At 40.3% G+C, this 25,642-nt stretch overlaps 1 protein-coding gene across 21 annotated transcripts in view; it reads right to left on the minus strand.

The window, feature by feature from the left end:
* Window positions 1–25,642, minus strand: part of Lrmda (leucine rich melanocyte differentiation associated) — a 1,370,443-nt gene that overhangs the window by 201,804 nt on the left and 1,142,997 nt on the right. For 3 of the 21 annotated variants that reach the window (XR_015440522.1, XR_015440509.1, XM_087185395.1), the window contains one exon: window positions 11,328–11,493. The exons of 17 other annotated variants lie outside the window; for them this stretch is intronic. Coding sequence is in view for 1 of the 4 variants with exons in the window: in XM_087185395.1 (XP_087041521.1) it covers window positions 11,486–11,493 (8 nt within the window). In the remaining 3 variants the exon portion in view is untranslated. Of the gene's footprint in view, window positions 1–11,327; window positions 11,494–25,642 lie in introns of those variants that run through there. One more of the 21 variants, XR_015440514.1, reaches the window with a different exon arrangement.

Raw genomic sequence — 25,642 nt, forward strand, 5'->3', positions numbered from 1 at the left:
ATGCTGCATACAAGAAATATACTTCATTCAAAAAGAAACTCATAGACTGAAGGTTAAAGGGTGGAAAACAATACTCCATGTGACAGGAACCAAAAAAAAAAAAAAAGCAGGAATAGCTATCCTCTTTGCAGATCAAGTGGCTTTCAAACCAACACTGATTAAGAGAGACAAAGAAGGACACTACATCCTTGTAAAGGGAACAATCCAAGAGGAAGAGATGACAATCATAAATATGTATACACCAAACACTAGTGCACCCACCTACATAAAACAAATACTAACAGACATGAAAAATAATATAAGCACTAATACAATAGTAGTGGGGGACCTCAATACCCCACTGTCACAAATAGATAGATTAACTAGATAAAAAAATAAGCAATGAAATACTAGAACTCAATCAAATTCTTGAACAAATTAACTTAACAGATGTTTACAGAGTGTTCCTCCTCACAAAATCACAATACACATTCTTTTCAGCTGCACATGGGTTGTTCTCTAAAATAGACCACATTCTCGCTCATAGGACATGTTTAAGTAAGTACAAAGGAATTGAAGTTATCCCTTGTATATTATCAGACCATAGTGCAATGAAATTGGAGATCCATAGCAAAAGAAACCACAAGAATTTCATAAACACATGGAAATTGAACAACACACTTCTGAATAACCAATGGGTCACAGAAGAAATTAAAGAAGAAATCAGACAGTCTCTACAATTAAATGACAATGACAATACAACATATCAGAATCTATGGGACACAATGAAAGCAGTCTTATGAGGGAAATCCATAGCAGTGAATAATCACATTAGGAAAACAGAGCGAGCTCAATTATACAACCTGATGCTGAACCTCAAGATTCTAGAAAAAGAAGAGCAGGACAACCCCAAAGCTCATACAAGGGAGAAAATTACAAAGATCAGGGCAGAAATCAATGCACTGTAGACCAAGGGAACAATACAAAAAATCAATGAAGCCAAGAGTTGTTTCTTTGAAAGAATAAACAAAATTGACAAACTCTTGGCCAACATTATCAAAAAAAGGAAAGAAAAGGCCCAAATCCATGCAATTAGGAATGAAAAGGGTAAAATTACCATGGACCAGCAGAAATCCAGAGGATCATCAATACCTACTTCAAGAACCCATACGCCAGTAAGATGGGAAATACAGAAGAAATGGACAGATTCCTAGATACGTGTGAATTACTAAAGTTGAATGAAGAAGATCTAAAAATTCTAAATGCCCCAATATCAATCAGTGGAATTGAAAACATAGTTAAAAACTTGCCAACTAAGAAAAGCCTGGGTCCTGATGGCTTCACTGCTGAATTCTACAAGACATTTAGAGAGGAACTACTGCCACTACTGTTTAAACTCTTCAGTGGAATTGAAAAGGAAGCAATACTCTGAAATTCATTCCTGGAAGCAAGTATCACCTTCATCCCCAAAGCAGAGAAAGACCCAACTGAAAGAGAACTATAAGCTAATCTCACTAATGAACATAGATGCAAAAATCCTTACTAATATACTGGCAAATAGAATGCAGAAGATCATCAAGAAGATCATACACCCTGATCAAGTGGGATTCATCCCAGGGATGCAGGGATGGTTCAACATATGTAAATCAATCAATGTAATACACTATATCAATAGAGCCAAGGACAAAAACCATATGATTATCTCCATAGATGCAGAAAAAGCATTTGACAAAATCCAGCATGCATTTATGATAAAAACTCTCCAACAAATTGGAATAGATTGTCTCTACCTCAATCTGATAAAGGCCATCTATGAAAAACTAACAGCCAATATCATACTAAATGATCAAAAACTGAAATCCTTCACACTAAAATCAGGAACAAGACAAGGATGTCCACTATCACCACTCCTGCTCAATATAGTTTTGGAAACATTAGCCACACCAATTAGACAAGAGAAAGAAATAAAAGGAATAAAGATAGGAAATGAAGAAGTATACTTGTCATTATTTGCAGATGACATGGCACTCCACATAGAAGACCCTAAGAACTCCACCGAAAGTCTTCTAGACTTAATAACCAAATTCAGCTGGATACAAGATCAATGCACAAAAATCAATAGCTTTCCTCTACATGAACAACAGACTCACTGAGAGAGAAATGACGCGATCAATTCCTTTCACAATAGCATCCAAAAATTTGAAATACCTAGGATGCAACCTAACAAAACAAATCAAAGACCTCCATTCTGAAAACTCTGAAAAAAGAGATTGAAGAGGATATCAGGAAATGGAAAGACATCCCTTGTTCCTGGGTAGAAAGAATCCACACAGTGAAAATAGCCATACTTCCAAAACTGCTATATAGATTCAATGCAATCCCAATGGAAATCCCAGCAGCATACTTCACAGACCTTGAGAAAACAATCCAAAAATTCATTTGGAACAAGAAGAGACCTAGAATAGCAAAAGCAATACTAGGCAATAAAGACAAGGTAGGGGTATCACAATCCCCAACTTGAAACTATACTACAAAGCCACTGTGATAAAACAGCATGGTACTGACAAAGAAACAGACCTGAAGACCAGTGGAACAGATTAGAAGTTGTCCAAACAACTCCAGACACACTCAGCCACCTCATCTTTGACAAAGGAGCCAAACATCCTTCCTGGAGGGAAGATAGCCTCTTTAATAAATGGTGCTGGAAAAATTGGGTTTCAACTTGCCAAAGATTAAAACTAGACCTATATCTCACCATGCACTAAACTAAAATTGAAATGGATTAAAGATCTAAATATCAAAAGAGAAATGCTGAACTGACTGGAACAGAGTTTAGGTAGAACTCTTGAAGACATTGGTATAGGAAAAGATTTTATGAACAAAACTTCACTTGCCAGTGAACTAACACAAACAATCAACAAGTGGGATCTCTTTTTACTAAAAAGCTTCTGCACAACAAGAGAAACCACCAACCATGTGAAGAGACAACCCACAATGTGGGAAAAAATTTTCACCAGCTGTCCCTAAGACAGAGGTCTACTATTAAGAATCTGTAAAGAACTTTAAAAAATCAGACCTCCCAAATTTAAAGTCCCAATCCAAAAATGAGCATCTGAAATGAACAGACATTTCTCACACAAAGAAGTAGAAATGACAAATAAATATACGAAAAAATGTTCAACATCACTGGTTATTCGAGAGATGCAAATGAAAACAACATTGAGATTCCACTTCACCCCAGTAAGAGTGGCTGCTATCATGAAATCAACCAATAACAAATGCTGGTGGGGTTGTGGGGAAAGAGGAACACTGCTCCACTGCTGGTGGGAGTGTAGACTGGTGCAAGCACTGTGGAAATCAGTACGGAGATACCTCAAAGAACTAGGACTGGAAGTCCCATTTGACCCAGCTATTTCTCTGCTGGCTATCTTTCCCAAAGAATCAAAAGAATCATACCACAGTGATATATGTGCACCCATGTTCATAGCTGCACAGTTTGTAATAGCTAAAACTTGGAAGCAACCCTATTGCCCATCAACCAGAGACTGGATAAAGAAAATGTGTTTTTTTTAATATAAAATGGAGTATTACTCAGCCATAAAGAATGAGAAACTAGAGACATTTATAGCTTAATGGATACACATTGAGGCCATACTCTTAAGTGGAATAAATAGAACAAACATATGTAAATAACAAATAGTTTCTCTAGTGTGAGAAACTAAAAGTGTAAATAAGGACTAAAAGGTATAATAGATAATGTGAAATAGGAAGAAAAGGTGCAAGGGGGAAGGGAAAGTTGGAGGGATGGGGAAAGGAAAGAAGGGAATGGAATTAATATGAGATAAAGAAGAAATGGAAGCAAAGTCTTTGTAGATAGGGAGGGGTGGAGGGGTTGAAGGAAGGGCAGGGGAATGGGGAAAAATAAGAACCAAGATGGATTATGTAAAGATGCAAATTTCCACTGGTGAATGTCATTATATTGTGTACCTTAAATGTACCAATAAAATTAATTGGTTTTTTAAAAAAAGACAAGCTCATAGAAAGTTATCAGGAAAGGGGAGACTGTAGTCTTTGTAACACAACATGTTGACCACAACAGACCTAAAAAACTCTCCCTTCAAGTTGGATGTCCTAGAGATGGCTCCAGGTCCTAGGAAGTCCAAATGAAGCTTCATGATGACATTTTTTCAGAAATGAGTCCTTTAGATCCAATACTGGAAGAGATTTAAATGTGCCCTTGACATTCCAGCTAAGGCCTATTTTCCATTCTCATCTCCATTGTGATTAATCTTTTGTCCTAACTGAGAGGCTCATCAAACCATTTGACATTCCTTGAATGTTCCATACATTTTTGTTCTGTATTAAGACTTCTTCTCCTGAGGCAGAGAACCCCACATTCATGTGTGTGCTTATTTATCATGCATTCCTCCCAGTGTGAGAGCACTTATTGGCAAACTCTCTCTTCTTGGCTGACTGGGAGCTTCTTGCAGGCAGGCACCATTATCTTATGCATTAGGATATGGATATGGTAGCTATCATTGGGTCTGGCACATAGTAAGTCCTTCATAAGTGCTGAGTGGTTTGATTATGGCATAATAGAATCTTTCCTCAAAGGAAAGTAGAGACCATAGGCGATAATGAGGCTATTATCTCATTATAATAACCTCAGAAAATGCCAAACCCTCTAAGACAAGTACAAGTCTTAAAGGTTATGTAGTTTGGGGGCTGTATTGCCTTGAGTTAGTTCCCCTTTCAGGTCTGACATTTGTGATTTTGAGATGCAGAGATACTCTTCTCAGGACAAGACACAGATCGGAATGGGTGCAGGTTGCTGAGCCTTACATCAAGGCTCACAGATGAAGACCTGGGGACATAGCACCTTCTCTTGGAATTCTAGAAACTAATTTCACATTTCTACCCAAACTAACCTCTCCAACAATATTGGCTTCCCTATAATATCAAGCTCCTTTCCATTGCATCTTGGGCCCATACCCATTGGGAAGACCTTTAGGAGCCAAGCCCAGGGACAAAGGGCCTTACAGCAGACAACTATGCCTGCTGAAGCTGATAATGATGACTTCTTAGAGAAGAAAAATGGAGCCTTTTGCTGCCTTTGACAATGTAAAGAAGCTAGTCAGACAGGCCAGAGGCCTAAGATGTTTTTGGTAGTGAGGACTCTACACTGTCCTCCAGTAGAGCATCTGCTGAATCCCTGACCATCCATGTTACAGGCACTGAATTTGCTATGTTCTTTCTTAGACATACACTGTGACCCATGCACATCCTTTCTGCTGTCCAGAGACTTCCGCTGCAGGGTGAGCAACATCACCAACAGGAAAGAAAATAAGGCAGCTTACTGCCCTGACCAGCAGCAGCAAAAGCAAGGGAAGGGCTGTGCTGATACAACCAAGCAGAGCTGGCTAGGCAGGTGCCAAGGATGAGCGAAGCAAAATCTCTCTTTATCCTGATGCCTTCCTTCCCAGGAGCATTCAGTCTCCATTACTAAATCTCCACAAACTGCAGTGAGGGCAAAAAGCCAGCCCCTACCTTTCATAATGGATTTAGGCATAAATGAGGATTGTTCCTAGGTAACTCACCGTGCCCTACTTTCTCCCACCTGCTTTCTAACAAAGTCAACCAGAGAGCAAACAGACTTGGGCCTGAGATTTAAAACAGAAAAGTCCTCCCTTTCACAGTGGCTGTACTTACAAATATGTATTCTGTATTTATATAGCATATTAAAACCCAAAACCTACACTAATGCAGCATTAAAGTCAAGAAATGCAGAAGTGAAGGGTTTATGGCATTGTTAGCTTGCCCACATTGTGCATTCTGCATAATGAACCTCACCTTGAAATTCAAGCCATATACCATGTGGCTCAGTTCACCCCACCAAGCAAACCTTAAACCTTTTGCATTTTGTGAATTTCATTACCTCAAATTGCAATATTAATAACTGAAATGTGCAGCTGAGAAAATGCTAATTTTCTGCTTTTCCTTCCGTTTTTTTCTTTCATCTATTTTCCCCTCTAATTAACAAAAGTGAGGAAACTAAAGAGTAAAGAAGGCGCAGTCGATAAGGAAGAAGTTTACCACATGAATTCCCAATGTTAGCAACCTCTATGGTGTGTGGGGACTGAAGCCCAGAGGGGAGTGCAATTCACCCAAAGTCACTCAGCTTGGTGATGACTTGCTAGCAAGTTTCCCAGGGTAAACCCAGTACTCTGTGGTTGCATTTTCTTGCCAATTCTTTGATGAGGCCCCATTTTCCAAAGAGGAAATGGATCCAACAGCAAGCAAAAGGAAGGCAAAAGCCAAAGCTTCTTTGGGCCTAAAATGACTCATACTTTTCTTCCATTTACACCGGTTATCTGGTTTATCATCACTTAGCGTAACCCTAATCTCAAGGGGCACACAATGACTTTAAATTACTGGCATTGAAGAAAGACTCGTGTTGCAAACAAGAAAAGAATGCATTCTGTCTTTGATTATGTAATTCATAAGGAAAAGACTAATTCAACTCACTGAGTAGCCTGCATGGACAAATCCCCAGAGCCACACACTGTGATCCGCCTCATGAGCTGGTATCCTTGCAAGGACATTGCTCCTCACTTCTCACAGAGAAACAAATACAGGGCCCTAAGGCTTCCTTTAGAGCAGGCTATTGTCAGGAGAGCCTGGGATCACCTGGAAAAGAGAAAGGGTCAGTGTGGCCTCCAGCCAGACTTCCAGTGACTTGAGGCCAGAGCTGCCTTGGTATTTGGGGTGCTCACAGAAACAGTAAACAATTATGTAGATGACTTCTGATTCCAAGGAATTGGACCACAGAACATTCACGTGTTTGTTTCTTTGCTAGCATGCTTGGAAGACTATGCCCACTTGGTGAATGTTGGCCCCAGGGAAAGGCAGAGCAGGGAGATGAGAGAAAAGCAAATGTCTGTTCCCAACTCCCGGAAGAAGGGCTCTGAGATGTCAAGTATCAGCATCTAGAATTTCCCTCGCCCAAGCACACTGACAGTTTCCCTTCATAGAACCATTCAGTGGAGACCTCCGTATCTCACAACCTGATAGACATGGAAATAATTTCTGTCTGGAGGGATGGTTGGAGTCACAGTGTACCGATCCATGCCTAGGCCCTTACTCTGCAGAAATGTTTACAAGGAGGGGCAACAGGCGCAGGGCAGCTGTCCGCTGGTATGATGCGAACTAAATGTTCCAAGGTGAGGGAAGGAGAGTTTTGCCCCCATGAGGGTTTTGCTAAGTTAGAGGACATCTTTTCAAATGACCCAGAAACCCAGTGGACAGACTGGAAGCAGATTCAGTGAGGCAGGACTTAAGGAAAAAAGGAAACATCCAAGAGCGGCAGCTAAAAGTCGGAAACAAATGCCCATCAAACGGGAGACAGGAGGAAAAGGGATTTTCCTCCCTTCATCAATCCTGTTTGGAAGTGGCTTATTCTTTCTTGGTCAGTTTATTGAATCCAAAAGGTGCTTACCTCAGCCAAGGCAGTCTGCCCTCCCTGCCCCCACATCCCTCCTCAAGTCCCTGCTCTCCTCCTAACAGATGGTAGCACACACGAGCATTTTTTTTCTTCTGATGCTAAGCATGATTTACAGGCTTGAGTTATTATTTATCATTATTCATTTTCTGTCAGCAGTGCATTGAAGGTTAATAGAAATGCCAGCATGCTCACTGATTTACTTAGTAAAATATTTGTTCCAAGGTTTAGGTCATATGATTGGTGTCTGAGTGAGTTTCAGGTTTATGCATTATGAAAAGCAAGATGACTTGACCTTCAGCCACCAACACTAGCACCATACATTACTTTAGTGAGTGACCTTCAGAGCCCTAAGACACAGTAGATGCATTCAACACATGTTAGCCTCCTCCATATTGTTGGCATTGTATACATACCAACTGAGTTTATGCAATGTAACCTGAGCCCTGGAGCCCATCTAATGAGTGGGAGGCAGATGAGATGTAAACTCAGGCTAAACCAGATCCACTTCTTAAGATAATAAACTGGCTTTGCAGCCCAGCTGCACTGAAACCGTGTGAGCTGTGTGTACACAAAGGACTAATCACTTTTTGTAGCCTCCCCGGCTTCTTCCAGCTCAGCAGAGAGAAGAATGGAGACAAAAGGACAATTTGGAAGGAAATTTGGCTTGGCTGGGCTTTTAGTTAGGGTCCCAAGGAAAGAACAGGCTTGGAGGGATGTGCCCTGTGTCATTGTGTGCTTGCAGGCTGGGGATCCCAGGGGAAGGAGATGGTGAACAAGGAAGAGTCTTGATCTCTGGAAGATGGGAGTCAGGTTGGCAGAAGAGACCTAAGTGGCATTGCAGTGATGGGATCATAAAAGTGTATTAAAGGCAAAGAGCGGATAACCATTTTCTAAAGCGCCAGCTGGAACCAGTGCTGTAGAGGTCATGCAGCATCAATTATAGTAGGTTCAAGTCACAGGATGCATGAGATGAAGTCCCAGCTCCACTGGACATGCTGAGTTAACCTCTTAAAACCTTGATTTTCTTATTAAAATGGGAATAATAATTGTACCAATCCCTTTAGGCAGTTGAGAGGGTAAATTGAGATAATATATGTGGTATAATATTATGTTCCATGTAATACATGCAATGTGCCCAGAACAAGTTTGGTGAATTAACCACATTCCATCATCATTACAATGAGTTCTATGAATGGATGATGAGATTTTCTGAGAACAGCTAGAAAATCTTCATGTTTGAAATGGGACTTGATTCGTCGGATCGTTGTGTGGAGAAAAGTGATCCTGAATGAACAGAAACTCTGCCAGAAACATATTGATTCCTTGAACGAAAAATGAGGGGCAGGATATCTAAGGTCTAACTTACTATTTTCTAATCCTAAACTATGTTCCTTCCATAAAGTTCTCTAAAGAAGCCATCAATGTCCCTTAGCAGTACTTCATTAAGTAGCATTTATTTTCAAATCCAAAGAAATGCCTTTAAGCCTTTAGAATTGTCTCAGATACAGTTTTAAAACTCAATGATCAACTGACATTCTCCACAGAGTCTTTGCAATCACCCTTTACTATACTCTTGACCTCCTTGTTGGTGGCATAATCCACTGCCACCTGGACTTCCCACCTCACAGGTGACACATTTCTGAGTTCATGCTCCTGGATTTAAGTGGCTAGGCCTACTTCAGTGATTCATGTCAACAGGAAGAAGTCCTTTGTTCTTTGCCTTTGGTGTCTGCTTAGTTAGTTTTAATACCCAGGAGCCTCATCTCCTTCTCCTAAAAGCAGTGTGAGCTCTCTTCCCACATGTAGTAATACTAAGAGAAGAGCCTATATCAGGCAAGGGTCAGGGAAGGTGGTTTAACATCCAAGGGACATTGTCTAAGCAGGAACTTAATGCAAGGTAGTTGTCTGCTGAGAAAGCAAACATTAGAAATGGATCCAGAGATTTCTTGTACATCAGCACAAAGGAGGAGGCAATACTGTACTTGACATGAGAAAAATTGTCCCTCTCTGGGAACACCGACATAAACTAGCTCCAAGGCACAAGGAATGGAAGGCTGTCTGTGGGTTGTTCTTGCATCCATTAATTCTACACTTTAAGTTTTTGGGGTGGGGTGGTTAGGAGTACCTGTATTCAAGGCATGCACTCGATCTGGTAGCTAAAATCGCTAGAGTTGAGGCCATGTACTGGGACTCTGTTCTTCATTTTTTAATTTATATCATTGAATTACAGGGTCTTAGCTCTAGATAAGATCTGAGAGGTCATTGAGTTTAATCTTTTCCCTTTTCCAATGAGAATTCTGATGCCCAGATTTGTTGGTCTGTGATTGATAGTGGCAGAGACGGGCCTGGAGCAGAGCTCACCCAGCTCCTGGAGGTGCTCTTTACCTGTCTCCATATTGCCTCTGTCTCAGAATTGGCCTTAGTGATGAGCTGATTGCTGGCCTCCAGCTGCCCAGACTACAGGCCCACTCTCAAGAGAGCCAACTACCTTCCCTTGAACAAGGGTGGAAATGCCAAGAAACTCATGGTGTGTCAGAAATGTTGATGTTAAATACCACAGTGTAACAACAAAGGCAACCTTTGGAGGAGTAAGGAAACAAGGCAATTTAAATCTCATTTAAATAATTTTCCCTTCTTCCCCCATCATCACCCCAGACTGCTCAATGAGCCTATCTGAATTCTGAGGGCATGTTCATTCTTCCACAATGGGGACCGAGTGCTGGAAATGTCCTTTCATGTAATCTCCAGTACTAGCTAAATTATCTATTGCCATGATCTGTGATTGATTTAGTTTTTATTGCTCTTGGCTGCAACAATCTATAAGGACCCAGCTGATTTCCCCTTTTTGGGTTTTAGGCTTTATTGCTGTCATTTTAATGACAGATATTAAACACAGAGAATTCTCATCCGTATTTTCTCCAATAGGCTGAGCTGTATGCTGCCTTTGACCGTGAAATGATCCAGGAACTGGCCCTTCGTAAGTCCCTTTCCCCGACTTCCTCCCGGCAATCATGCCAGGAATCTATGTCAGTTCTGAAGATGAACACATTCATCTTTAGGCTAATTTCATATCATACTACCAAATATATAGTAAACATGAAATAAATATTTGTGACAGGAGTGAATGAAGAATTCATTAGCTCTTTGTCCTATGGACTTTTCCATGAATCTGCCACTAATCCTCATTTTCAAATGCTGACTAACTACCTACTGTGTGCAAGGAAATTATACAATCATACTTTCCATGATTTGCAATTTATTGATAAAGCCAAGTGTGTACATAACAATCAGTATAAAATGGGTTATACTAAATAATAAGTTATATGGCAAATTCCCTAAGGGTATAAAAGAATGAGATACCCCCTTGATTTGGAGAAGACAAGACAAAAGAAGTAGGAAGGATAAATTATATGGGAAACAGAACCTGTTACTATATTAGGTCTTTTGCAGACACAGGAGACAGAAACCCAACCAAAGTGAATTTATTGGCTCACTTGAGTAGGTTCAGACTCTGCTGGGTTAAAGGCTGATATGACATCATAAGAATCTAAAATGTGTGTCACTACAAGACCAGAGGAACCATCATTGCATTGAACCCTGCATTTGTGTTCTTTTTATGGAATTTTTCTACTAAATGCTTCTTACCTTTGAGTCCTGGGCACAGTTTGTTCAGCCTAAAAAATATAAAATTTCTAAATTTTCATTTTAAATGAGATATCTTTGGAAGTATGGAAAACATATATATATTCAACTTAGGCTGAAACTGAAGGGCAGAACAGTTAGTCAAGCCAAAAGATGGCAGATAAACTGATTGAACAACCAGAATTTAACACTGCATTTTGCTTACCAGCAATGGGCCAAAGAGAGTCATCTCTTTTCTTTAGCATGCACATTTAAGGGATTCATTACTCGATGCCATCCTAGCTCCATTCTCGGGTGCTGCTCCTAATGATGTTTTCGCTGTTAATAAACTCAGGCATTACTCTGCGGTGTCCATTCAGAAAGTCACCTGTCTGAGGGGGAAAGGAAATGTGTGGTTTTTTATTGTCAGGAGAGGGAGGATGGAGAAGTGTCGATCAATCAGTACTAAGTTACACAGAGACAGGAGTAAGAGTTTCTGCTGTGTTAGTACACAATAGGGTGGCAATCTTGTACCAGAAGAAGGATTTTGAGTGTTTTATCCATAAAGAAGTGATAAATATTTAAGGAAACAGGCATACTTAATCTGATTTAAACATTATACGATGTATACATATCCCAAAAGATCACAAGGTATCTCATTAATATGTCTAATTTTTATGTTTTTAGTGTATCAATGAACTAAAGCAATTTTTAAAAAAAGAAATTTAATTCTTCCTAACCATTATGAGACCATGTAGGATAAGGGTGAGAAGGGGAAATTTACCATCTAAAAATTTGTAAGAACTCCACAGAGTTAGATAGATATTTGTCCACACAGGAAGTAAAGAAAATAAGTATAAGTAGAAATCAATGGTTATATTTAATGTAAGCATATGTGTATTATATCTTAGATGATAGAAAAAGATGACTTTTCAAAATGTTTTTATTGAAACAATTTTTCATACTTATCAAATCAATAAATACAAAGCTTTGATGAATAAATTGACATTCAAAGATATATATATCTTGTAAGTATTATATATGTTTGATACTTTTTCCATTAGTTGTCAAAATTCAAAATGCATGTGATGTACAATGCACAGAAATGGGTTTTAAATCAATAGAAAAAATCAAAATGTTAAGTTCCTCCTTTCTCTCCCATTTTTTTCTCTCCTTCCACTCCCATTTTTTTCTCTCCTTCCAAAAAGAATAGTGTTGAGTTATCCGCTGGAGCCTGAGCCTATGGCAGGACTAACAGACAGTAGCATTTCTCCTGATAAGGACAGAGCTTGGTGATTTGAAGGAATTAAAGGTAACCTGAAATTTTGGCAGTGGAGATTTGTTTTATCTTGCAAAGCCTGGTTTAACTTTTTCAGAGAAGAGAGACTCTTTAACCATCAGAAATTTCAGGCATGTCAAGTTAATTCAAATTCAATGATTCCTTCAACACACTTTTACAAATGGTTCCCATGTTCCACTCATTGTTCTAAATAAAAAATATTCATAAAAGGTCTACCCTTCTGGGACTTAGCATCAAATAGAACAAACTGACTTTGGGTTACATGAAGAGGTACCATGATATGTTTGCCTCTGCTAACAGCCAGTTAGAGGGTCAAACCTGGGTGGAGAGCAGAATGAGAGAGATGCTAGTTGGAGCAAAGATAGGAGTGAGTTCTGGGTACTTGCAGAATTACACCAAGGGAAAATAAATTTGAGGAGTTTATTAAGTGTCCAGCACCCCTTATACGATCTTTGATTCCCAGACCTGTCTCTATTCAAAACCTCCACAGCAACCATCACCACCAAAACCACTTTCTAATCCTCTAAGCACCAAGAGCCAAAACCAGGAGTAGTTTTGAAAGTCCATCTCTTCCTTTAGAAAACTCCGGGAAGAACAAGATTCCAGTAGAATAGTCAGATGTCCCAAATAAATCCAAAATTCAACCAGAGGATCTAGGACTGTCATCCAATGCAAGCAATAAAAACTAGCAATCAGAATTTCCTGTGTCCCAGGTACTTTGTGACTATCATATATTTTCAACGAGATTTTTAAAGTCAGGACACGAGTTAGCATTCCAGCTATGGTCATTTTCAGCCATGACTTGAGTAAAAACTTAAAGGATAGTGTCTTCTAGTAGTAGTTCTACTACTACTCTATAACTAATGCTTTTACTGATACTATAACTACTATGATAAATGCCTTGCTGGATGTTATATTATTCTCCCTGAAACCTTATTAAATAAGGATTACTACACTCATTGTACCAAGAAGAAAAAGAAAATTAAAAAGTAAATGAAAGTAAAAATAAATCTAAGAACTATTAAATAGTTTGTCCTGTGTTGTATACCAAGGAAATAACGGGACTGGAATTTGAATCCAATTTTTTTGGTGCCTATATAATAATTCGCAGTACATAGCGGGTAGAAAAAATACAGCTCTTTTAGTTTCAGAGAAAAGAGAGACAGGAGATTGCTTCCCAAGGTCCTAAATAGCAGAAAAACTCTCAGAGAAAGGAAGACCATGAGGGTACATGCTGGTGTCATCAGCAGCAGTGGTGTACTGGGAGCACTCTTGTATCCATCACAGGGGCAGCTTGTGCAAGTTGCAGCCACAGTCTTGATGTTCTCAACTTCTCTCCAAGCACCATTGCATTCCATTTGGGATGGAGGGTCAGGGGATATGGCCATAGCTTCAGTCTTTGGAGGGGTGTTTTGAGTTAACAGAACCAGAAGTGGGTTTACCTTTCTTTCTACTGCCTATCTGTTGCAGTAGAAGCAGGAAATGTACCTGGTGTTACTGCCATGGAACCACTCAGGTCCACATAAAGGATGTGATGAGAGAGCCTGCCTTCTGCCCAGGCTCCAGTGAAGGGGAGATAGTGTCACTGAGCATGCTACACTGTTCATCCCTCCACTTTTCATCCCTGGGCTAAGGCACTGTGTAGGCTCTGAGGGGAAGGAGCAGGAATGAAAACATACTGTATAGCCTCAGCTCATCCTTTCCCAAGTGGTCAGCAGAACTCACTCAGGACCAGCTGCCAAGCACAGGCACTTAGTTAAACTCCCCTAACTGCAAGGCCCTTTGTTCTCTTGCAAACTTGCCTTTGTTGACGAGGTTGCTAGTGTTGTGGTCTTGGGAGGGAGGAAAATGCCGACATCTCCAGTTTTTTAATATGGTAAATGTCAGTGTTTATGCCTGCGCGGGCTGGCCTAATTATTCCGTGTCCTCTAAAATCTTCTGCTGTAATTACCACTCACCGCAGTGACACCTACTGCTAAAGAGAGAGCCATCAGCGGCAGGAGTACAAGCCCACAGCACACTCAGCAAACTGCAAGCGACACCAGCAGCTGTTTCTGGTTTTGAAACGGTGGGAGCTTCATGAGCCATTTTTCCCTGGTCCCTCTGCAGTAAATGCCACCATGGTTGAAAAGTTGGAAATGTTTGTCAGGCCCAGAACAAAGCTGTGAATGAACACTACAGTAATTTGCTTTCCCACAATCCCCTCCTTTCTGTAATCCAGCCACAGAGGCAACTGATGGGGCCAGAGGAAAAAAAAAAAGAAAGAGGCGATTAGTCCCAGTGATATCCGGTGTGTTGCTGCTATTATGGGTATAATAGACTTTGTGTTATCTACATATGTACTGCAATGCAGGGAGAACTAGCTGAAGAGTTGAGACAGTTCAAGAGAAAAGCTTTTCAGCCCAACGCTCTGTTAAAGAGACTAATCCTCCCTTTGGAAAAAAAAAAATGCCCATTAGCACACATGGGCAGTATTGAATTGTGCTTACAGTGTAGAGGGAATAGTTTGGCCTGGCTTCTCTGCCTGCCTGCAAACATAGAAAGCCAAGGAGGGAAGAAGAAAAAGAAAAAAGAAGAAGGGGGAAAAGAGAGGAAAAAAAAATCAATCAATTCAGTACAAGCAAAGTCACAGCAACCTTTAAAATAATAAGACAAATCCATTCATTTCACAAATGTCTTCATTTCCAAATACCATTGTTTGGGGCACTCCGCTGTCATTGTCCATGACATTTTTGAAAACTTGGCTCTTAATCATTTAGGTGTCGCTGGAGTTCTCCTGCAACAGCCCAGTTAAAAGATTATACATTCACCCCACTGCTCTGGCAGGGAAGATCGACTTTAACAGCCTTGTCCTGTGGGGTGAAGGAGGGAGGCTGGTGGTGGGGGAAGAGGCTTGGAGAAAGACAAGGCTTAAATATGGACAGAAAAGCTCAGCTGTATTGCTATATACAATGAAAAGTAATTACAGAGAAAAATGAAAGCTGTTTCTTGCTGTTAGCAGGGAGAATAAGAGAATTCTGTACCTTTTTAAAGCTCTGAGTCCATTTTGATGTAATTGGTTCTGGAATTATTTATGACATTAATTGCTGCGCTATCGACTGCCTGTCAGTGGCTCTGGCAGTTAGTCCATCTTTCTTAGCAGAGACAGCCTGCTCAGCCCAAACTAGACTGACAAGCTAATTATACCCATCTTCCCCTCCAATGACAAATGCTGCTCATCGGAAACCTTTCTAGAAATAAGCTCTCATTCTTTTCTCTTTTTCCTGAGGCAGACATAACGGATATCTCAAGGTGCAGATCACAGCTAAAACTCAGCTCACAGGGCTATTAGCTCTGAACATCTCACTTGAGCCAAAAAACCTAAGCATCTTATGTTATCAAACTGTATGTCATTCCCTGATGCTAGTTTTCAGGGATGAGCCAGGGTCTGGCCTGTCAGTCAGAGCAGGGCACTGAGAGCCCAGCCAAGTGAATTAGCCAAGCTCTTTTTAAGCATCCACTATGTTGGTCTTAAGTGAAGAGAAGCAGGCTGAGGAAATGCCCACTGTGCTTTGTAGGGCTGCACCAGGGGGCAACTTGGGATGATCCATGGGGGGGCCCATTTTGGGAAGACAAAGTAGGGTGTTTCTCTGGCCACCTTGCTGGTTTAACCAAAAGTCCTGTCATGACTGAATTGAGCAGTTGATTCTTGTATTTAAGATTTATGTTCCATGCAATTTGAGTAGACTCTTTTGGGGCCATGATCAACCAACTCCATCGGGCGTTGCCTTGAAAAGTGGGCAGACTTGCATGTGAGACACTAGGAGGAGGGACAAGAAAAGAAATTAGGTGATCCTCTTGCTTTAGAAGTGCATGGACTAGTTTGGAAGACAAGGAATGCATATAAACAAGCATGTGTACAAGAATGATGGAAAGCATAACACAGAGAAATGATCTCCTTTGGAAATACCACTTGGTTCATTCTCTGCCATGACTTTGCTGCTGATTTTCTAACCAAAGCAAGTCATCAAAATTAATTCTCTTTTTAAATGATAAAGGCACCTCAAAAAAGAAAGGCTTGCTTGTTCCTTGTTACTCAGGAACAGAATCAGGAGATTAAAATTCAACTCTCCCTAACACAGTCTTGGACAAGACTCAAGATTCAAACCTGCAATATGAATTTAATAACCTCATCCAGCCTTCCAGACAAGATTTGATAGGAATACATTTTGAAAAATTATAAGGACATTAAATAAAGATGAACTCTGCTCCCCAGCTGCAAAGTATAATGATGAGGACAAGGATAAAATATAGAGTTTGGATCTGGAAAGTCACTGGATACAGTTTCTTTGAGCATACCCTTAGAAGCCCATTGAGATTGTGGGATCCCAAGGACATCAGGATCCCTTACAAGATTTTGCTATTTTCTTTATGTTTTAAAGCAATCTTTATGGTGCCAAACAGAGAAAGAATAGGATGGACCTAGTGGAATTTTATTGAATCAGCTTAGTTTAAGTAGAACTACATTTCCCAGAATTCCCTTTTATAGGAGACATTTTATAGTTGATCTGAAGGCTTATTCACTGCTCCTTAGATTGGTGTGGGGATCCTAGAGCTTCTGTTGGATCTTCTGATTACAGTGTTTACAATGCCTGGACCAGGTGCCAGAAGGACAAATGAGGCCAGCTTTTCCCAAGTTGGCAGGAGGCCTATAGGAAGAGACTAACGTGGGTTCCAGACTGTCCTAAACTGTAGCCCAGCCTGTAGGTTCCACTTGTCCTACTTTCCCTACTTCGTATCTTTCTTTCATTGCTATTTGCTATGGGCTTCAGATTTTAGCACAGGACATACAGTCAGCCCTTTGCATCTTCAGATCCCACATCCTCGGATTCAACCAACCCCAGATTAAAAATATCCAGGGAAAAATTACATTGAACATGTCCAGAATTTGTCTTCTGTCACTGTTCCCTGAACAATGCAATATAACAATTATCTGCACAGCACTTACATGGTGCTAAGCTAAGCACCGAGCTAAGCTAAGGCATAGTAAGTAATCTAGAGTTGATTTAAAATATAGAGGATGTTTGTGGGTTGTACTCAAATAATGTGACATTTTACAGAAGGGACTTGAGGGCCCACCAAATCTGCAGTGGGTCCTGAAGCCAACATTCATGAATATTGAGAGATGATTTTGTTTATATTTATAAAGCATTCTGAGATCCTATGTTTATACAGTCTCCTAGTAATTCTGCTTCGTTGATGGAACACTGACTGAATCAGATCCCTAAGAAAATACGATGTCCAGCTGGTATAAGAATCCTAGAGGAGGAAGATTCCAGTAATCTTCACCTCAGTATGTTGGAGTCAAGCACTGTGCTAAAAAAGACATGGATATCATATGCCTCACAAAATCTGATTTCATGTTGTGTAAGGCAAAGAAAATGAGAAAAAATTGTGTGAAATTTGAGATCCATAACCCTAATTACCTGATATTTCTCCATAACAGCAACACTTGAAGCTAGAAAGGAGCTCTGTTTCCATGAAAATTTTGTTTTTCATGTAGATGGTTGATACTCTACAATTGGAAGACACTAGTTCAGTGCAGCACAGTATGACTTGTTCTACAAAGAAGTATAAATAGAGTGGGCAGCTGTCTAGGATTTCTCAAGGCTCAGCCATGAGCCCTTTGGTGCTAACACCAATTCAGTCTTTGGCACATTGGGATGGTTGGTTACGCTACATGAAAGGCAAGTTTCTTGTTGTAAAAGACTTAGCAAACCCAAAACTACTTTCTGAATCTATTTCTTCACCTTTAAAGCCATTTTTCTGAAGATAAATTGTTTAAATATATGTAAGACATTGACCGTAGTTGACAAATAATCAACAATAAATATATGATTATTAATAATTAGTAAATGTGTTAGCGTTTCATTTCTGTGACAAAATACCTAATATAAACCATCTGAAAGGAGGAAAGATTTATTTTTGGCTCATGGTTTCAGAGGTGTCAGTCCATGGCTGTCTGGTTTCACTGTGGTGGGTCTGAAATGATATGGAATGTCATGGTGGAAGGGTGTAGTGGAGGAAAGCTGTTTACCTCATGGTAGCCTAGAAGCAGAGATAGTGCATGTGTGAGAGGTGAAGGGACAAGGGCCCAAATATAGTCCCCCAAGTCTTGTTCCCATAATCTATTCCGTTCAATGAGCTCCACCTACTGTTCCAATAATGCCATCAAATTATGACCACAACAATAGGTTAATTTGATGATTAAGTTGAGTCCTTATGGTCCATACACCTTCCAAAAGTCTATCCTCTGACAGGTGGGTATGGGGTAACATGTCTGTAATTTCAGCTACGCAGCAGGCTGAAGCTGAACAATTGAATGTTTCAGGGCAACTTGGGCACCTCAGTCCGAACCTGTCTCAAAATAAAAGAAAATAAAAAGGGCTAGGGATGTGGCTTCATGGTAGATTGCCCCTATTTCTATCCCCAGTACGATAAAAACAAAAACAAAAGCCCATCCACTGAAACATGAGGCTTTTGGGGGACATTTTAGATCTAAACTAACAGTAAATAATATTATCAGAAATGGTAATATACGTATATATAAAAATAGAATAAAAGATCCATATGTGACAGAGTATGTGTTAAGTGATGCTATAAACCTGCGCTACCAGAGGCAATGGGGAGATACAATGTGGTGGGCAAGAGGCTCTTGTATTCTTTTATGTAACAGGAACTCCGGCTCTGTGGTAGGCACCAATCTAAGTACCACTGTATTTACATTAAATTTTTATTTTTAACTGATATATAAACACAAAATTGTATATATTACATATTAGTGGAGTACTGTATGATGTTTCAATCCATGTGCATATTGTGTAATGTTTAAACATAGCTGTATTCTCAAACATATATCATTTATGGTAAAAACATTCACAGTATTTTCTTCCAGCTTTTTGAAATACACAATATATTATTATTATCATTATCAATAATCACCTGATTGTTCAATAGCACACCAGAACATCTTACTTCTGCCTGTGACTTATTTCCCATCAATCAGTCACCCTTTCTTCATTCCTCCCTTCCACATGGCCTTCTCCAACCTCTGGGAACTATAACCACCGTTCTGCTCTCAACTTTCATGACATCAGCTCTTTAAGATTCCACGTATGAGGGAGATCATGTGGTTTAATTTGGTGAACCAAGTGGATACTGGTTCAATATATAATGAGATACGTTGGGGATGGGCTCCAAGTCTAAATGGAAAATTCATTTGTATTTCTTATATACTTTCTACACATTGCCTGAAGGTAATGTTTTCCCAGGTCAGATGCGTCCTCCCCAACCCCCAAATCTAAAATGCTCCAAACTATGAAATTTGCTGAGTGTTTATATGACCTCACAAGTCAAAAATCCTATACCATTTCCATTTTGGATTTTGGGATTAGGGAGAATGGATCTATACTGGGAAAATTCCTTTCATTGCTAGGCCTCAGGTTTTTCTTCTGTGAAATAAGATTTTGGGATTAGGGAGAATGGATCTATACTGGGAAAATTCCTTTCATTGCTAGGCCTCAGGTTTTTCTTCTGTGAAATAATGAATGATCTCAACAGAGGCATTATATTGATGTGATTGAATATGCCTGAAAAGATGAATGAATAAGAATCAATGGCCTCTTGCCATAAATACAGAGTGTCCTGCATAAACGAGGAAAATATGAGGTTACTGTAGTTGCTATAGTCACTGCCCATTTATTGGATGGGCTAAGATGTCATGAAGACTTGGATAGGTGCTGGGGGTGCCAATTAAGCCTCCCTAGGAGCACATCTGGTGCATGGGTTGGCCTCTTTGGTAGAAATTTGTGCTTCTTATTTGCAGTAAATGATTTCAGTGGGTCAGAGAAAGGAGTTTCCACTTTATGATGTTTAGGAGGAAGAGGATAATTGAAGAGCTAAACTGTGGACATTTTACACTATATATATTTTTTCTCCTGGTAAACTCCTTGGAAAAACCCACATAAATTTAACATGAAGCTTTAAAAATTGGCTTCTTTAAGCTGCTGTCTGCCTATAAATTGTGTGGTGCTGAGTGTAGCTTTCTCAGGCCATTCTTTTTGCTAAGTGTGGAGAGCCACTGAGACAGGTGAATCAGGAAGACAATATCATGCAAGTTTCTACTGCATCCCCAGGCAGCCAGGGTCTATTCTTGTGCTTCTCTAGCAAAATTGCCAAATGGAGGCACTTAGACTTCCTGAGGACCTTGAGAGAAACCACGAGCCCCTTAGGAAGGGAGGAGAAGTCATTTGTTATGGCTTCGACTCAGAGCACAGTCTGGCCCCCGATGGAAACTCACAATGTCCAGTGAATGAATTAATTAATTTCAAGGCAGCAACTGATTGGCTTTGGTCTGGACTAATGTAGAAATTGAGGAATGAGAAGAAGACTGGGATGCATATAGGACACATTATGGTTTATATCCGATGCCCCCCCAAAGCCTCATATTCCCAGATGAGGGGCTTTTGAAGGGTGACTGAATCATGCTGATTGGAAGGCAATACTGGGATGTGACTCGGAAGGGCATATCTTGCTCCCTACTCCTCCTTTCATGCTCTGATTCCTGGCCTCCATGGCATGAACACCCCCCCACACACACCTCTTGACCCTTCCACCATGCCTTCCTGCTTTGGAGCAGCCGACCTTGGGCAAAAAATATGAGCTAAAATAAACCTCTCCTCCTTCAAGTTGCAGGTGTTGTACTTTATGGCCTACCAATGAGAAAGCCTAACACAGGGCAAGAGTACTATCCAGACTCTTGGCAATAAAAACAGACTATGGATCAAGGCCTGGAAGAGGGCTGCCTCCTAAAGACCTCAGCAAGTTGACTTTGACCCAGGTGACTGTTCTCTTTTCTGAAATCTGCAGGTAAAAATCTTCTCTCTTATCTGGAAAATATCCATTAAAAGAAAAAGGAAAGTGAACTTGGCGAACAGTCTTTTGAATCTGCAGCTTAGTGTTTTCAATAAGCATTTTATAAGACATAGGATGGCTTAGCCCTAATGAGGACAGAAATCATCTAGCAATTACAATAAAAATACCCAAAATACCTTAGTTACAAAACATATCATAGATTTCAAAGCCCTTTTCCATACATTATCCCACTTTAAATGATGCACCTACAATTTGTCCTTCACTATGGGTAGGAAGTTAATTTTTTTTTTGCCAGCTAATAGGATGCTGAGGCTAAACAATGCCATGCTATTTTCCCAGGGTCAAATCATTCGTAAACAGCAGCTATTTATCGGCATAGGATGTTTTCCAGGTGTGTTCATGCCCACAAAAGATGAAGCAGGAGGCTTCATCTTCCGTTTTCTTGGTCTAGGTAGTGCTGAAGTTGAACTAGAAAAGGTTTTAGATCATAAAGAAGAATTATGAAAAACAACCACCTAATATTCATTTTATAGAAATTAACTCACAAATCCAAAAGAAGTCAGGTCTCATTATAGCTTTGTGTTATGTTATGCTTTATCATGCTGTATAAGTTGGTATTTTTAAGATCCATAAAGAATTATTTGTAAAACTTCATTAAAATGCTGAAGTAATATTTTTCTTTCCTAAAACCTTTGGAGCTTTTGGTAAAAATATCTCTGATCAAACTTTATCAATCACGTTGACGATGTCATCCACCTTTAAAAATGATGTTATTTAGTACTCTGCCCATATTCTGAGTGCTTCTGTACTACCTCTTGCAGAGGAAATCCCATGCTCCACTTCTTACCAGTCTTTGAGATGTTACAGTGGGTCTTTACACCCAACCCAACACAGAAAGACTGCACTATTGCACTCCAGGCAAAACTGTGCATTCAGCACTACTCTCTCTTTCTAATTTCTGAACTTAGAGCAGCAGCTGAAAGGGAGAAAAAGGGGAAGCCCCCTTTTCTGTCAATAAGCTCCCATCTGCTAGTCCAGTATTCGTAGACATTATCATCACTGTGGTCAGGTGGTGGAAGGCTGGTTTGCTCCCTCCTCACCCTGTCCATGTCATTTTCCAACATTTTCAAGATACATGTAATATTTCTTTTCAGGTGAATGCCACAAGAGATCTTATAAAAGATGCATCTGTTTTTGACTTCTAATTAATCAAGATAACATCTCTCTCAACCATTAGACAGTAAAATCAATACCTCAGGCATCTGTACTGCCAGTTACACTTATACACCAATACTTACTATTGGCAAATCAGTGATGTATTTAACCATGTTGTACTCTATCATTTTATAATATGTGAACAATGTGACTATGTTGAGGGTGTAGAGAGGGGGCAAATTCTGCCCCTGGAACAAGTAATGGGATGTCTACTACATTCCCTGCTCTGGCTCCCAAAGCTGGGATGCTGGTTCATCTTCCATATTTTCATTGGCATGAAACCACTCACTCATCATTGTGGATACCAGAAACCCAGGCTGTGAAAACACAGGTAGCATAAGGATCATTGTATAAATAGGTGAAGCAAGATGCATAAGAAATGCAGTTGTGAAAAGAGCTCCTTCTCTCACTTGAAAGTCTTGGCTGAAATGCTTGGGGTTCTGTCTGTTCTGAGGCCCTGCTCTCCAACTGAGGTTAAAAGTATGGGAAGAAAGCAGGGTGATATTCTCTGGAAGTAACGTATGGAAGATCTCTGAGGTCTAGCTAAGAGGAGAACAGAATTCTGGGGCATTCCTTGTAGGATTTATATAACACCTGCTCCTGTACTGTGAACACTCTTTGAGGTAGAATCCACCAAGTCAAAGCTCCATTGTAGGGGCAGGACTTTCACCTTGTGGTAACCTACAACCTTCTCCTGTTCTGGACCTAGAACACTTGAGTACATGTTGAGCTCTATATCTCAGCAATTGACTAGGTGCCAAGACAATGGGAAATCAGGAAAGTGTATAAAATGACAAATGATTCTGCCATGGACTCTGCTCGTGGCCTTGTTGTGTCAATGAAGTCATGCAACATTATTACTCTTTACTAGGGTGTCCTAATTCTCATCATTCCAAACATTCATGAGACTTACAAGTATTCTGGGAGCAAGACTCAAAGACATGATGAATTCTCAGTGACCTGGCATTTGGAGAAGACCCCCTTACTAAACTGAGGAAGAGACTTCATGGCATTTCCCTTAGTGACTTTGCTTTTACACGTTAACTTCATATTGTCTTAAGCAATAAGTCTGTTCTATTAGAATAGAAAGTCCTGTATCAATCACAATGTGCAGCCCAATGCAATGGCCATGGGTTTGTGGAAATGAATCAGGGATTTGATTGGTTACCTGATGCCTTAGCCTTGATGTCAAATTTCATCCTAAATATATTACTGTGTGGACATACATTATGGATTGGAAAGCCACTCACCTGCCTAGGAAGTTGTTTGGCTGACATTTTAATTTTACCACTTGTCTGCACCATGGTACCAGAGGCAAGCCATCTTTTGACAGGAAGTGCTTTCAATTATTCTGCAGACTTACTCTGGATGCAGCAATAATATTGGGCACTCCTGAGCCTTCTTCCAATCCAAATTCACATTTCAAACACTGTTGGTTCGAGTCTCTCAGTATTAGTCAAAGTCAAAGCCAGTACTGGTCTTTCATAAGATGTAGGCTAGGCAGGACTGTCTTTGTCATTCATTTTTCAGTACTCCACCCACAGTGTGGTCTCTTCCTTTGCAGTTCCCCAGGGACCTCAGATGACCACAGTACCAGCCCCTCCTTCTGTGGTGCAGGTCACATCCACATCTGCTGCTCTTCCCCAACTACCAATGTCAACCACGTCTGCTTTCTTTGGCATTGATTCTTTCTATTTATTCATTCAGGCATTTAACAAATAATGGTTAAGTATCTACCCTGTGCCAGGTACCTTGCTAGATGTTAGGGATAAAATGATGATTATGATTTATATGGCCCTTGTATTTATGAGCTTTAGAGCTCAATGGGAGGGATAAATAGTAATCAAGAGCATAAACATAAAAATATACTTATAAATCATCATGAGGCCCCCAAAGGAAAGCATACTATGTGATTTAAAAATAAAAACAATGTGAGACCTTGATCAAGCAGCATTTTCTTCCCTTCTCCATTCTCAGGGAATTTCCCACAGCTCAAGAGAGTGCCACCCCCAAGAAAACACACACTTCCTGGGGTGCTCAAGTATGACTGGTCCACATGCAAATTCAAAGACCTGACCTCCTGAATTCAGCAGAGGACAACTCTGAAAACTGTCCTACTAACAGACCCCCTGTGGCAGTGTTGGCAAAACTTTTAGAGACCAAGTGCCCACACTGCAATCTAAACCCCACTTATTTATCCCAAAGTCCCAACACTGCAATTAAACCTGAATATTCCATACTGGGCTGCTGGGAGATTTGGCTCTGAGTCCCCTCTGTGGCAGCACATGGGCCATAGGTTCACCGCCACTCCCCTATGCGGTTAACCAAGGCCTCTGTTGTAGTTGCATCAGAGTTTAATGTCTCCTTTGGCCTAATCCTGTTTCCCTCTTTCCCTTAGAGAACTTGTTCCAGAGAGTACTTTCTAGTAAACTACCAGAGAAATCTCAGAGATTCCCCCACTTACCTGATCTAAAATTCAAAGCATACCAAGAAATGGCACTGTACTGAAGCCAGCAGTAGGAAGAATGGGGAGACAGCTCCCCAAGGAGAGAACAATCTCTGCAAAAGCCTAGGAGAGGAAATTCTGGGAGGCAAATGTGGGCTGGAAGGGTTCTGCTGTGAGGATCCCTCTCACACTGATGTCCCAGGTCCTCCCAGCATGAGCTGTCTTTTCGGATCCCCATGCCACCTAATCTTCTTCCCCTCATGAACTACACAAGCTACAGGCAAGGATCTGCCCTCCCTAAGACTCTAACTGTGGAATTCTTCCTGCCTCTAGTGCCTTTGTCTTCCCTTATCAATTGCTACCCTCAGTTTTATTTCCAAATTTTTTGATCAATATTTATTAATTGTGTGCATTAATGGGGCTCAGTGTGATATTTCAATCCATGCATGCAGTATGAACTGGTCAAACGCAGTCTCCCATTATCCATTTCCTCCCCTTCCAAACCTCTAGTACTCACTTTTTCCACATTCAGGATGACTTTTTAGAAGTTATTTATGCAAGAGAATATGAGGTATTTGTCTTTCTGTGCCTGGTATATTTCGTTTAATGGAATGTCCTCCAATTTCATTAATTTTGTTTCAAACAACAGTATTTGTTCTTCTTTATG

This window comes from Heterocephalus glaber, unplaced genomic scaffold (genome assembly GCF_053883595.1).
Source record: "Heterocephalus glaber isolate CG9 unplaced genomic scaffold, H.glaber_assembly_v1.0 deba00001497, whole genome shotgun sequence".
In the NCBI taxonomy this organism is placed as follows: Eukaryota; Metazoa; Chordata; class Mammalia; order Rodentia; family Bathyergidae; genus Heterocephalus; species Heterocephalus glaber.